Consider the following 14,736-nt stretch of genomic DNA (forward strand, 5'->3'; position numbering starts at 1 on the left):
CCGGGCCGCCAGCAGCGCAGTGCGTGCACTTAACCGCTATGCCACAGGACCGGCCCAATATTCAAGCCTTTAAAAACTATGTGACATCCAAGATTGAAAGACTGAAAGTCAACTTTCTTTGTGCCAAATTATATTTGCTGCTGCTTTTAAGAAAAGGTTTAAAAGAAGTTTTTATAAATTATGTAACAATAATCATATACAATCCACATATATAAAAAGGGTTGGTTTATTGTAGTTCAAATACATAAACTGAACATTCAAACATCTTAAAATTAAACTTTAGAAACAAAAGTTTAACATTCAAACAGGAGTATAGTTTACAGGGAACACCCAAGAAAGGTAATTTGTTGTCTAATCCAGAATATTGATAGATCACTTAATGGTGAATAAAAATGTGTTTAACCAGCAGTCCTATTCTGGCCAACATGTTAGTTATGACCATGGTTCCACACCTGAGAAGAAATTACTAAATAAATCTTCTCTTAGGCTAAACAACAAGACTTGGCCTATAATTCAGAGGAAATAATCAAAGCACATAAGTGAACAAATAAAACTAAAGTGTTCTTTAGAGACAAAGGTAAAAGTATGTCCATTATAATAATCTTAGCCTCTGGAAGATAAGAATTCAATTTTCAGTGTTTTCTCTTTTACCCGCTTTAAAAAACAAAATCAAAACAAAACAAACCCCAACTTAGGTTTTCTTGGAGTCTGTGGTATTTGCATCTTGCAAGTTCAAACCACAAATGCTCTTACGTCTTGCATGTATAACACTGTTAGAAAGAACGTCACCAAAGTCACTGACTTCCACACCTCGTAAAAGGATGATTTTTAGCTTCAAGATTTTAGATTTACTAGAGACAGCCTATATCTGAGTATGTATGTCAGTCATGCCACACAAAGAAAAGCATAAATATTTCCAAAGTGTTCTCTGTTCAGAAACTGTTCACGAATGCTTCTCCTTCTGTTCGTCAGATGGTTTTGCAATAGTTTGACTAATGCACATACATGTAAAAACCTGAAAATTGGCTCATGCAAGCGTTTTGAATTAATAGATACCCCTGTGGAAGAGTATTGAGAATTATTTTGTTGATCGTCTTGTGGGCTCTGACGCTGTGGGAGGTGGGGGTGGACCCCGGCGATCCAGGTCATCCACGTATGCCACAATCAGTTTACGCCTCTCCTCTGGCACACAGTCTAGTACTAGATACCGTTTGTCGTTCTGCAAAATTTTTTCTACATCTTTCAGGTGCTGATCAGATTCCTGGATTAGCTTTTTGGATCTGAAAGAAGAAAAGAAGTCCAAGAATTACTGACTGCTGTTCCTAGGTCTTTCAGAAATGAGCTGGAAATGTCCATCTAGTTCCTAATTGTGTTTCCATTTTTTTTTTTTAAGAAAAATTTCACTGCAGTGGTCACCTTTGTAAGTCGCCTCAGCAAAGACTCCAAGGAGTGAAAGGGCCTCAGAAGCTGAATTACCCTCCCACCCCTACTGGTGGTCCCTCCAGATCAGGGCTGAGGGTGGGTGGGTAAATCTTGCCCGTGCTGTACCTGTTCTGTGGATGAACAGAGGACTTCAGTCTGCGGGGCTGCCAATCCCAGCATCTTTCACAAGCTTTCACTTTCACATCTTTCACTAAATTAACTATAAAAATGTAGAAAGAAGTCTTACTTCACATCTAATTTAAAAGCCCAAGCTGATGCAAAACATTAAGGATCCTGACCAAAAAATCCAATGACAAAATACCTAAAAACCACACCCTCAGCACTATCTATCCTCCCGTGCACATACCCTTCATTAAGATGTTTGAAATTTTTCTCTTAAAAGAAGAAAAGCTGGAGCATGAAACAAAAATGGTTTCCTGCATATTGATTGCTAAGCAATGTAAAACTGTTTTCCTGATGATAACTGTTGGGGTGGGGAACTACTGGGTAAGTTACAGAGAAATCTTGTTTTAAAGCTGATTTTATCATTTAAAACTTTTATTTAAAAGTATCCAGCAAACTGCTCTCCTCTGAGAAAAACTGTTTTTGCTGAGCTCAAATAAGATGATTTCTAGCTGCTGAATGGTTCAACAACACTGAAGTCTTCAGAGGAGGCAATGATAACTGAAAGTGAAGGATTATTTAAAAAGTCTCTTCATGAAATGCGATTCTTATATAGTTGAAGGAACTCCTAAAAAAGCAGTGAAGTAAAAACAAAAGTATGTTTAAAAAACTGGATGGGTGGGTAACAAAATAAGAATTGACATCTGGGCCCTTTCTTTAAAAAAAAAAAAGGTATGACAGATACGGGCTGTATTTGGCCTTTGATAAAAGTTGGCTTCTTAGTCCTAAAAATTAATAATGTCAACATGTGTGTGAATGCAAAGTTTGCCTTGGCCATTAGAGTAAGAACTAGTAAAGACAATGACTGCTGATATGAAGTATTTCACCACACACACCTATATGTTATAAATTTGGTCTCTTTCAAAAGCGTCCTGAAGTCAGCTTTGGCTGTGATGTATTTGTCTCTGATGTATTCTTCAAACTCTCTTTGTTTTTTCTGCAAAAAGATAGTAAGATTAGAAAAAAAAAAAAATCCACTAATTCCAAAATTAATATCAATTATTTATTAAACCAGTAATTTTTAAGTCACATCATAAAAACTGCAAAAGAAAAAGGCAATATAGGGTATATTTTTGTTCATATAAAATTCATTAAAATGCAAAATCTGCAATGTACATTTTTAAGGCAAAAAGAAAGCAAGAATGAGAAACCATATAATAGCAGTAGCTAAAACTTGAGGGCTTACTATGTGTGCTACACTGTGCTGAGGGTTTTAGGAAGATATGTCCTTTATTCTTCATAACAACCTCCTGGACACTCTTAAAAATATGGAAATTAAGGGTTAACTGTGCACTTCCTACCCTGTGCACTTCCTGCAGACTGCATTTGTATCTTCAAGCACAAAGATACTAATGTAGTATAATTTATAGATACACTAACTATAAGATAACACTCAGAACTTCAGTTATACTGAGCATTTAGCTTTTCAAGTAAGGGAATAGTAATGATAGGTATAAACTCTTTGGGCCAAAACAAAGACTTTATTATTAACGCTAAACAGTCCAGAAAGTTAGAAACTGAGACTGGCTCTCTCAGCTATCAGTCTACCACTCTTTCCTAGCCATGTATATTTTGTGGTCCACACATCTAAAATCCAACTTAATAGGGTACGAGGGGGAAGGAATATTAGATCTATGAGTTTTTGGACTCAAGACCTAGAGAAACCAACCAGGAAAGGAGAAGGATGGGAAGGGAGAACACGTGAAAGGCCAAAGGATAAAATGGACTTTAGGAAGCTACACTTTCCTTGACATCATTTGCTATTTCAGACCCCAGGTGAGTTTGTTTCCTATACAGGAGTCAGAGTGCACCAGAACAGGGCTCAGCTTCTACAGACTTCACTCACCCGAGGTTCCTTTACTCCAAAGTTTCTGGAGCACATAAAAACGAGATCACGTTATGGTGTTCTGCTAGCGTGGCTTAGGAGTCACTTAGGAGGCACTTTGATAGCCTGGGAGGAACCGCCAGCCTGAATATATCTATCTAGTGGGACCTGACTATACAATAAACAAAAACTATAGCTTCATTAAATCTCTAAGATCCCAAAACACAGGATTAACCCCAAGTATTAAATTTTTAAAGTTTCTATTGTGCTGTCTTGTTCACATATTGTACAAGAAAAAAAATACAAACTTGAAATTCAGATTTATTTCTCATACACTGAAGTTATTCACTTAAAACCACCAACTTCATTTTGGCCAAGATATTAGTGCTACTGATTATCAAGCACCCAATTAATATTTATAAAATGACAGTAAATCTCAGACAAACCCCACTTACCCTGTCACTGGAGGAGAACTTAATGCACCGAGGATCTTCTTTAATGATTTTTTTTACTTCTTTCCAAGTGGATGTTAAGGTAATCTTTGAAATGACAAGTGAATAAAAAACATAAATACAATTCACTCATATTGAGGGAGTCAAACTGCAGCACATATAGGACATAATATTACACACTGACCTGAGATCTCTTGTAATGCCCAAGTGTAACTGGACTAGTTAGGGACAGGGAAGCAGCTTTAATGCAATTTCTGTTTGTTGGCTTGCCACAAGAGTTATTTTCATGGCCATCTTTCAAGGTGGCCTAAGACAATCACCTGCAAACCCTGTATCTCCATGGGTAACATCATAAATTCTGAAGAAACCATCACCAAAAAGAGAGCAGATAAACAGGAGCAAAACCTGGACAACAGAGCGTACAAAGTGCCAAACAAGGGGGCCATGGTACCAATTGAAAATGGAGCAAAAGAAGGAATCTATTAAATCTATCATTAGGAGTGATCCATGATCACACACAGCTAAGGACATTTTGAATTACTCCAGGAGCAGATATAAATTTGAAAACTGCAAAAGGAAGTAATTTCTAAATAGTAAGAATGCCATCAAGCTTTTACTTAATAAAAAAAAAAATTCAGGGGTTGGCCCCGTGGCGTAGTGGTTAAGTGCGCGTGCTCCGCTGCTGGCGGCCCAGGTTCGGATCCCGGGCGCACACTGACTTATTGCTTGTCAGGCCACACTGTGGCGGTGTCTCACATAAAGCGGAGGAAGATGAGCACAGCTGTTAGCTCAAGGCCAGTCTTCCTCAGCAAAAAGAAGAGGATTGGCATGGATGTTGGCTCAGGGCTGATCTTCCTCACAAAAAAAAAAAATTCAGAGAAGAAAGTGTCATAAAAGTCATGAATTCCAGCAATGGATCAAAAGACCATGACACTAAAAATCATATCAATGTTTTACTTTTTGGATTTATTAAAGAAGATTCGTCTAGATTAAAATAGGAAAAAAAAAAAAAGACTCTTACTGCAGAAGTTTCATCCAGAAGTTGCCTAAAGTGCTCCCTCTTCTTTTTGGTAAGTGCTTCAATGTGTTCATTAAAAAGCTTCTCTTTCTCCTCTCTTTCCAACAAGGATCCAGATTCCCAGCGGTGATCTTTCCGGAGAGTCCTCCGAGTATCAGACCATGAAACATCTGAAGAACGTACCTAAAAACAGAACTGTATCTATCACCAAACAGACTTATCTTTTCATATTTCAACAATAAAAGGCTCATTTTTATTTAGTTTAGGAATGATACATTTAAAAAAAGCTTCTGGTGACTCCACTTTAGGTAAGAAGTTACTGAAAATCTGCTTTAAGCCAGAAATCTTACCTCCCAGAGCTCACGTAAGCTATCAAACATGGGTTTAGAGGTAGGCAAGGATGACGAGAAGGTATCTCCCATCAATTATGGTCCCTAAGAACTTTAATAATACACTTAGGTACTCTATTTAACAACTTATCAAATTCTACTAGGAGAATTGGATACGGATAAAAGAGGAAATACATTGTCTTACTATAGTACTAAGTAGTTCACAGAAGGAAAAAAACCTCAACAAATCTTGAGCTCAAATTGGGACTTATCAATTACATACTGAAAGTGACACTTCCAAACAGAAGAAAGAATTAACATGGTTAAGAAGACAAGATAATAGAAGACAAGACAGGGCTGGCTGATTCACCAACCAATAGAAAGGAATGCTTCACTGCTGGTAATGGCATTACCAGTTAAGTCACACTGCTGCCAATGCTAAGAAATATGGGAGGCTGAAAAGACAGACAATGAAGAAAAATATAAAAACATTTATCTAACCAACACTTATCAAGTATACAGATAGTTTAGATAGCTGTCAGGTAAACATTGCGCTTGGCACTAGGAACACATAATAAATAAGACACTATCCCTTCCTTCAAAGGGCTCGCTTTGTTTAGGGAAGACAGACATGTAAGCAAATAACTGCAATAACATGGAGTAAGTGCTGCAGCAGTGTATGCTGAGCCCAACGCTGGTAAAAGGAACAGTGAGGTCAAATCTGCTTAGATGGGTCGGGATCAGCCTCACAGAAGAGGTATTTGAGCATGCTCTTAAAAAATGATCAACTTTGCCACTGTAGTGGGAAGTTTAAAAGCATTCTAGGTGATGGGATTGGCATGAGCAATGGTAAGATTCACTAAATGTACGGTTCACTAAAGCTAAGTTCAGCTAGGCTAGAGCATGGGGAGCAAGTGAGGGAACCAAAGGGAATAAGGTAATAGGAAGGTGGGGGAGTCAAGGAACGAATAGTCTTTTATACTATACTAATTTGAAATGTAGGCAACTGCTGGGAGTAGGGAGACCTTTCACTCTGCAAGCAACAGGGAGAGTGACAAAATCAGATTTGCCTTTTACAAAGATTTCTGTGATTGCAATAAAGAAGATGAATTTGGGGAAAGTAGAGGCAGGGAGAGAAATTCGGGAACTACTGTAACTGTCCAGAGAACAGAAAGAGGAAATTGAAAACAGATCAGCAGAAGCAAGGAAAGAAATGAGAAGAAGCAACAGGAGTGAGAAGAAACCCATGAAAGACAGAAAAGAAACAGTAGGAGAGAAGGTGTCCAAGAGAAGGGGGAAGCAAAAACAAGTAGAACAGGAGAGCGGTCTGGGGGCACTCACTCACTGTAGGGACAAAAAACCCTACATACCTCAACAACCCTGGGTAATGCAGAAGGATTTTCAAGAAATTTCCAGGGTATCTTCTGGGGTCAGTACACCTCCAGTCCTACATCTCATACAATCTACGTGTACAATAACTGGTCATCACAATGATGACCCTAAATCATCAAGAAAAAGGTTAAATTATGTTCAGCATGCTTCATTTATTACTATGGCATGTAAGTGTGTAATAACTTAAGATGACCTCCATCAAGAACAATAAAAAAATAAAGCATTGAGACTAAAAGATTATGAATTTTTATATATACAAAACATCTAACATCTGAAAAATGTTAAATATCTAGGGTTTGCCTATTCTAATGATGCTAATACCAAGTACTCAATTAACGCTTTATAAATAACTTAGCAAATTATCTCTCTCAGAGTCAAGTTAAAGAATATAAAATGTTCACCAATGAGGTAATATAATGGATTTCTAGTATCCAGTACTTTAGAGGAAAAAATCAAAAGAGTAATATATACCATGTCAGACAGAAGAGCCTTGAAATTCTGGATAGCTTCTTCTCGTTTGTGTTGCTCTCTCTCTCGATCTATTTCTTTTGTTTGTTCTGAACGTGCCTTTTGAACCTCTCTTTCTCTTTCTCGAAGGCTTGCCTCAATGCGGGCTTGCCTTTCAAGCTCCTTTTCTTTTTCTGAGTCTAAATTCTGTAAAAGTGAAATTACATTATCTTTCTTACCGATTGCATCAATATGTTTCCACAGAATAACTAGTTTGCCAAATACAAAATTTCAAACCTAGTTTTTACCAAGAATATACCTAAACAATGTACCTCATTTCCATATCAACTGCTAGAGATTCTTATATTAAGAATACCAACAAGAAAAATTCCAAACCCCAAAGAGCAGCAAATACCTTTATAATGCAATTAAGAATTTTATTATTCAATGGTTACAATACAAGTAAACACAATGGGTACCTTGGCTATTTTTTCAATGTACTGTTTGAAAAGGTCTTCTCTCATTGACGAACTATCCACTGCTTTGTAACGTGGATCACTTTCTACTTTGTCTTTTACTTTGCTCCATCGAGACTGACTGTCCAAGTGATGATTAGATAATAGTTCAAAGAAATCCGATTTAATCTGTATTTCAAAACAGGTAGTGGGATGGGAGAAAAACAATGTGCCATGAGAAATTCCTCATATCTAAATGTTTACAACTAGAAAAAAATGTTCACTTACCTTAAAGATGAGAATAATAACTTTTTAAATGCACTTAGAGTGGAATAAATTTTAGTAAAAAAGAATATAAGAATTGCTCTTTTATGGGAAATATAAAAATCAACATACCTATAGGTTCTCATTTAAAATCTACCAAATTCAAGATAAATCATATTCTCCAGTGATGATCTCAGAAATGCCATGTTTTTATAAGGAATATGAATTTGCATTTATTTTTAGCTAAGATTCAGCCTTATGAACTGAATAGTAAAATACTTTAACATCCAGATGGTAAGAATGATTTATTTAAAAAAGTATATATATAAAATTTTTGTTTGTTAAATAGGGGAATTTAGAAATACTTGAGCACAAATACCAAGTCTTATTCATTATAAACCTGAAACTATACTGTCAAATGTCTAAAAACAGAAAAAATAGGGTAAATTTTTATATTTTGGTTAAAAAAAGAGCAATGATTGTACCCTTATATAGAAGAAAATTATATATTTCTATGGTTATAATTAATCATCATTAAGAAAACTACATTCAGATATTCTGTACTTTTTAGCCATTAAACATATGCCTTTACCAGTATATATCTCAGAATAACTGAGTGTTAACGAAATAATACTCTTAACAAATCAAGTACCAAGTTATTAACATCACACCAAAGGTATGATGTTAATATTATTATTATTAATAATAATAATAATAAATAATATTAAGCCTTAAGTGTCAACATATACAATACTTACAACTCCACTTCCAAATTGTATTTTTTATTTTTTTAAACAAGAGAAGAAAGGGATAAATGAGGCACTTATTTTTATGCACCTTTAAGGACCTGTTTTAAAATTTAGTCTCATTGAAATCATTTTGTACTCTACTTCTACCAAGGAAGAACCCGAAGTAGCTAAAATCATTTCAACAGAAGATTCTGACCATGTCAAGAACCTCTCCTCCCCATAGGGATTAAAAATGCTGCCTTCCTACCTGACCAAGGGAATGAGAAATTAGGAATGGAATCACAATTTAAAATATGTGGGCACAAAATAAATGAATCATTCCTTCTGTCCATTCCAGTCCTCTCACTTCCCCCTAAAACTTCAATTTTCCATTAAAGGATTAAAAAGGGAGGTTGATGTCCTTTCTGGAAAATACTTGTAAGGCATAAGAAACAGAATTTCTGCATTACAGAATTTTCAAAAAGACACAAGCCAATCTGCTGTGGATTTCTCCATTAATGAACTTGGCTCTTGACCTTGTTTGGATTAATGAGAAAGACTCATAAACTCAGTATTCACAGATAGCGATAAAGAAACTACTTGATGTAGTGATGTAACATAACTCTTCTGTTCATCTTGTCTACTTTGTATCTGACACGATGTACACCAAATTCCTGGATGTATGCGATAAGCAGAAGGCAAAATTTACAAAATTTATGTTAAATAAAACATGCAAGCTGTATCAAATACAAATCTTTCTAAGCCATAGGAATTTATATTTAACTTAAAACAATTTTCAAATGTTAGACTTGAAGCCTATACAGTAAGGATTATCAAACAGTTTTAAAAATGTGTGATGTATAAGCAAAGTGAACTTCACCTATAATTAAACTTTAACTTCCTTTCACTGTGAATACCACCATGACAGGCTATAAATGGCTTACCAAAGCTGCTGTTTGTATGAGAAAAATTATTTAACAAATGTCAAAAAATGTCAATTACCATTAGCAGCAATTCAAAGCCCTATATTCCCTATTTTCTTCTCTCCAAATATCCAAGTATCTTACCATCTAGGCTGTTCAGTTTAATAGGGAGAAATAGTCTCTTTAGCCTAATGTACCATAACAAAAATACTTAACCTGTTCAGCAGGAAATTTAAAAGAGAGGGAAGAGAGAAAAATGCCAACTTCATAAGAGGATTAACTCCATTATGTGCAACTTCAAGTGTGTTGTTCCAAAAGGGAAATTATTTGAACCACAATTTTATAAAAATTGGTTATAATAATAAATAAATTATAGTAAAATAAACAAAAACTTGAGGGTAGCTACTTTGGCAAACAAAACAGTCTAGTAAAAATAAGTAGTGTTTTAGGAACATTTTTTATAAAATGGAAAATTACCAGTGAAAGCTACATGAAAATGATGATTATACCCTTATTTTGAAAATGCCTACTGAAGAAAAAAAAAGGACTTCACCAAAAGTCAGCGTTCTTTGCAGGTGTTTGACCCACCAAGTAATTACTTTTAAACTTTTACTATTCAGCTATTGATTCAATTATCTCAATGCTACAAAGACCAGTTAGAGAATCATAAGAACAGGAAAGAAACTCCAATACACCAGCATGCTACTGGTACTGATCTCACGATTCAATTACACAGAGTTAACATGTGACTTAAAAAAACAGTATAGACAATATACTTCATAAGAATAAACATATAGTGAATGTCATAAAGTGATAAAACTTCATTAACCAGAAACTTCTCAGAATGTGAATATAAAATATACTATATTTAAACTCTTACTTTAAAGATTTCTGCTTTCATAGCCTAGTTAGTAATTGATTTTGCATTCTTTAAATTGGCTGAGAAAGTTTCACTTTAGTAATTTCCTGCCTTATTTTTTTTTTAATTTAGTAATGGTACAAAGCCAAACCTTAACGTAGAGAATTAAAATTCTATAATCAAAAGACAATAAATATGAACACATTAGGTTTATTTAGATGTAATGTCTATTTAATTTCTTATTTTAATTAACACATTCTGGGCACAACTCTCATCACTTCATAAGGAAAAAGACTAAAAAAATGTAAAGTACCGGAACTGCGGGAGGCTAAAGTCACCAAACAGAGAGATACCAATTCTTTCCTCACTAGGAAATCCCATAATACTTTGCGTATCAGTGATTGACAGCTGTCAGACTGAACTGATTGACAGGCCGCACAGCACAAAACTGTAAAGTCTATCCACTTGTTATAAAACAGAATACATAAAATAGTTACAAAAAAATGTTCAGAAAAAGAACATTAGTTACAAATGCAAAGAGAAAAACATTCAATTTGTATAAAAGCAATCATACAATATCAATCATTTATTTACTTGGTTTTCTTTAATCAAGTAAGTTACTACTAAAAGTCAAAAGTAGCAAACAATTCATTAAGATGATTCTAATTCAATACATAAAATGTTTATGTAGAACTCAATTTTGCACATTTCCTCTGAGAAGCATAATCATTTACAAAAGAAAGTTAATAGTGAAATAATTCTGGAAAAATCTACTTTGAAGCCCCCAAAAAATCACATAATCAGGAAATTTCAGACATTTCTGACAAAAATTATTTCACCTAATACTGTTGCTATTTTAAACGAAAGAGGCTTCTTCCCAACAAGAGTGATATTACTTCCTTAACAACATTTCTCAATAGAATTTGTAATATTTTAACTTTCTAGAATAATAGGCAATTGTAAATGTCAAGAATGATTAGGCTTCAGAGGTTCTTTTTCTCCATTTACAAAGCATAAAGGGACACTAAGGAGCGTAGCTGCATGTTTTAATGGTTCACACACCACTGGTGCCTTCTCCCTACCAGTCTGCCTCCCCAGTGGTGAGCTCCTCTCCACTCCAGACACTGCTATCAAATGACATTTGGAATTCATTAATCTTTAACAGCTGACCTTTAATTCTGATAAGCAATAATTTATATGTAAGATATGTTTACTAAAAGATTAGAAAGTCACTAAAATGCTATCTTTTAGAGGGCAAAAAAGATAAAGAAGCTTTTTGAAATTTAAATGTTATCATCTATAAAGAATCTTGAAATCTTAGCAGGCACTTAGCAGGCACCAGTGGACACACAGGCCTAACAACCAGTTCTGGTTTTACTGGGCATCTTAATATTAATAAAATGTAAAGCAAACCTATATAGTTTAGTAAAGCTCCTAAAATAAGCATTACGGAAGTAAAGTAATAGAATACACACATATAAACAATTGTAAATGTTAAGTTAAAAGGCTAAATAGTAAATATGGGTCCTGTTATTTATGCCCATGAATGAGAATAGAAACACAGCACCAGCTTAGCCCCTTCCCATTCACACTCCCGTCAATCACACCACTGGAACTAAAACCATCTTACCTTCTCACCTCTGGTCTTCGAATCTTCTTTCTCTTTCTTCCTTGCAGCTGCCACAAATTCATTAAACAAGGCTTCTCGATCTTTCATCTTTTCAATTGCTTTGAATCTTGAATCTTTAGCATGCTTGGCTGCAAATTCACTAAAAGTAGCTCTGTAACAAAACGGCAAGTGTGCTAACTTTGATAGAGTTATTTCTGCTTGTAGAAAGGTATAGCAGAAGATACCATTTTTCCAGCAAGAATATGTGCCAAAAAGACACTGAGTACCAACATTTGCCTAAACAGTGAAAAATAAGCTACAGAAAGGAGTCAAAAGGGCTAAAGGATCAAAATGTGGTTAGAGATTTGTACACTATCAGCATGGTGTTGGGGGGATACACATCAGAAAGCAAAGAATTTGTGTGCTTCAAGAGACTTAAGAGCTCATCTATTTCCACCCTAAGATGAGGCTAAGTCTTGCTTCTAGCCTCGGTGATACCTCACTGAATCAGCTCTCCTTCCATAAGCAACTATAAAACAGGGACAAAACATATGAGGCAACCAATGTCAAGCAGTGGACAAGAGGCAGAGTAAGAATGAGGTCAGCCCCATTGCCCTCTGCCTTGGGACAATTTCCCAAGGTACAGAGAGCTAGAGGCCAAGCAGAGTACAGTGGTTTCAATGAGCTAGAAAGAGCAAAGATCAGAGTTTGGGTGCTAAAATGCCAGAGGAAGAAGCTACAGAGAGTACTCCAGAAGAATGCCACACAGGGAGTCCCCAAAAGTAGAAGGCCAAGGCTGAGCTGTACGACAGCAGGGAAAGACCACTCCCTGTATCAAGCTGCTACGTGGTTAACAGCAAAAAACAGATACTAGAGATGGAGTAGTGCTGGAAAAAGAACAGTATTAGAACAACAAAGCCCACAAAAGATCCACAAGGGAGATAAAGTTGGGGGGTTGAGAGAAACACCTTCCACTTTCTGAGGTCCATACTAACAAAGCATAAAATCAAACCTAAAATTAAGGTGATCAGCCTCTAACTGAACTGCCTGCTAAAACAAGAATCTACACTCTTCAGAGGAAGATAGACTTCAGAGTCTCTACCTATTACCCACAATTTCTAATACTCAATTAAAAATCACTAAACATACAAAGAAATGTGATCTACAGAAAGAAAGTTTTGAAGTCAATAGAGACTGCACCCAAGATGCCCAGGTGTTGTTCTAGGTAGACAAATCCTTTAAAACTATTATAATTATATTCAAAGAATTAAAGAAAAATAGGTCAAAGAATTAAAAACATGGTCTTAATGAATGAACAAATGGGAGTTTCAGCAGAAATATGGAAAACAGAAAAAAGAACCTAAAACTAACTGAAGGGAAAAATTCACTGGATGGGCTGGACAGGAGAGGAGAAACAGAATAAAGAGTCAATGACCTGAAGTTAGATCAGTTAACAATCATCTGATCAAAAAAAGACACAGAAAAAAGATTGGGGGAAGGGGAAGAACGGTCTCAGGGACATGTGAAATAATACCAAACACTTTAACGTATGTGTAACAAGAATCATAAAAAAGAAAATAGTAAATCAGGGCAGAAAAAATACTGGCCAAAAACTTTTCCAAATTTGATGAAAAACATCAATGTACAGATCCAAAAGGCTGAGCAAACGCAAAGCAGGCTAAATAAAAAGATCAGGCTTATGAGGGCTAATGAGGCTAGCTATAAAAAAAGAAGTTTTTCCATGAATACAAGACATTTATAAAGCTTTCATATATGTGGATATATTTCAGTATTTGAAGCTGTCACCTTACATAATAGGAATTTACTCTTATAATAAACACTCTCATATTTAACATGTTTTTAGAGGAGAAAAATAAATCTTATTTTCTCTTTTAAAAACTATTTCAATGCAAAAATAAAATACATTCTTTAAGTGTTAAAACAGACTATATTACAACTTTAATTATAAAGAAAAAACTGGCTAGTTAACTTCAAAATTTAGAATTTAAAACATCAACTGAAGATTTGGAGTATCACTTACAGCTAACATTTGCTTTTTTTTTTTTTTTTTTGGTGAGGAAGATTAGCCCTGAGCTAACATCTGTTGCCAATCCTCCACTTTTTGCAGAGGAAGATTGGCCCTGGGCTAACATCCGTGCCCATCCTCCTCTACCTTATATGGAACGCTGCCACAGCACGGCTTGACAAGCAGTGTGTCCGTCCGTGCCCAGGATCTGAACCTGTGAACCCCAGGCCGCCGAAGTGGAGCACGCGAACTTAACTGCTAAGCCACCAGGCCAGCCCAACATTTGCTATTTTTAAGGTTTGCTAACCAAAGCCAGACTCTAATAATCTTTTATATGCAGCTGATATTACTCACGATATCTAATTTTGTTAATTCAACATTTTTAACAACAGAATATATTGCAAACCTGGTTTGAACAACAGATATGTAACCATAATAAAATTTTAGGGTAAAATAAAAATGCATATCCCAGAAAAGGGATCACATGCAGTACACTAAATCTGTTTTCTTTTCATGATAAATTAAGCATCTTACTTTATAATTTCAAGATAGAAAAAGCAATTATTACTATGATTAAAGAATACACTTGTTTTAAAACATAAAATCAATGTGTGAAAGTAAAAATTCAATTACTTATTTACAATTACTTATTCAATTATTTATATTACTTATAATAGGTAAAATAGTATTTTTTTATTAGAGCAGACTAAAATGAAGTTTTAACATTAGATTCCCATAGAGGTGTTTTTATGGCTCATCCCTTAACTCCAAAAACTACTCCTTTATAACAGACATGGTATAAGA

The 14,736-nt window shown here is 35.1% G+C and overlaps 1 protein-coding gene across 7 annotated transcripts in view; it reads right to left on the reverse strand.

The window, feature by feature from the left end:
• Nucleotides 1-208: 208 nt before the first annotated feature.
• Nucleotides 209-14,736, reverse strand: part of TCERG1 (transcription elongation regulator 1) — a 64,841-nt gene continuing 50,313 nt past the window's right edge. For 6 of the 7 annotated variants that reach the window (XM_014794787.2, XM_014794785.2, XM_014794782.2 and 3 more), the window contains 7 exons: nucleotides 11,928-12,078; nucleotides 7,548-7,712; nucleotides 7,093-7,275; nucleotides 4,904-5,083; nucleotides 3,886-3,969; nucleotides 2,442-2,542; nucleotides 209-1,280 (listed from right to left, as the gene is read on the reverse strand). In XM_014794787.2, the coding sequence (XP_014650273.2) occupies nucleotides 1,079-1,280; nucleotides 2,442-2,542; nucleotides 3,886-3,969; nucleotides 4,904-5,083; nucleotides 7,093-7,275; nucleotides 7,548-7,712; nucleotides 11,928-12,078 (1,066 nt within the window). In that variant the 3' untranslated portion in view covers nucleotides 209-1,078. Of the gene's footprint in view, nucleotides 1,281-1,548; nucleotides 1,643-2,441; nucleotides 2,543-3,885; nucleotides 3,970-4,903; nucleotides 5,084-7,092; nucleotides 7,276-7,547; nucleotides 7,713-11,927; nucleotides 12,079-14,736 lie in introns of all 7 variants that reach the window. The other variant, XR_001392509.2, reaches the window with a different exon arrangement.

This window comes from Ceratotherium simum, chromosome 4, assembly GCF_057802395.1.
Source record: "Ceratotherium simum simum isolate JZ-2026a chromosome 4, ASM5780239v1, whole genome shotgun sequence".
NCBI classification, from domain to species: domain Eukaryota; kingdom Metazoa; phylum Chordata; class Mammalia; order Perissodactyla; family Rhinocerotidae; genus Ceratotherium; species Ceratotherium simum.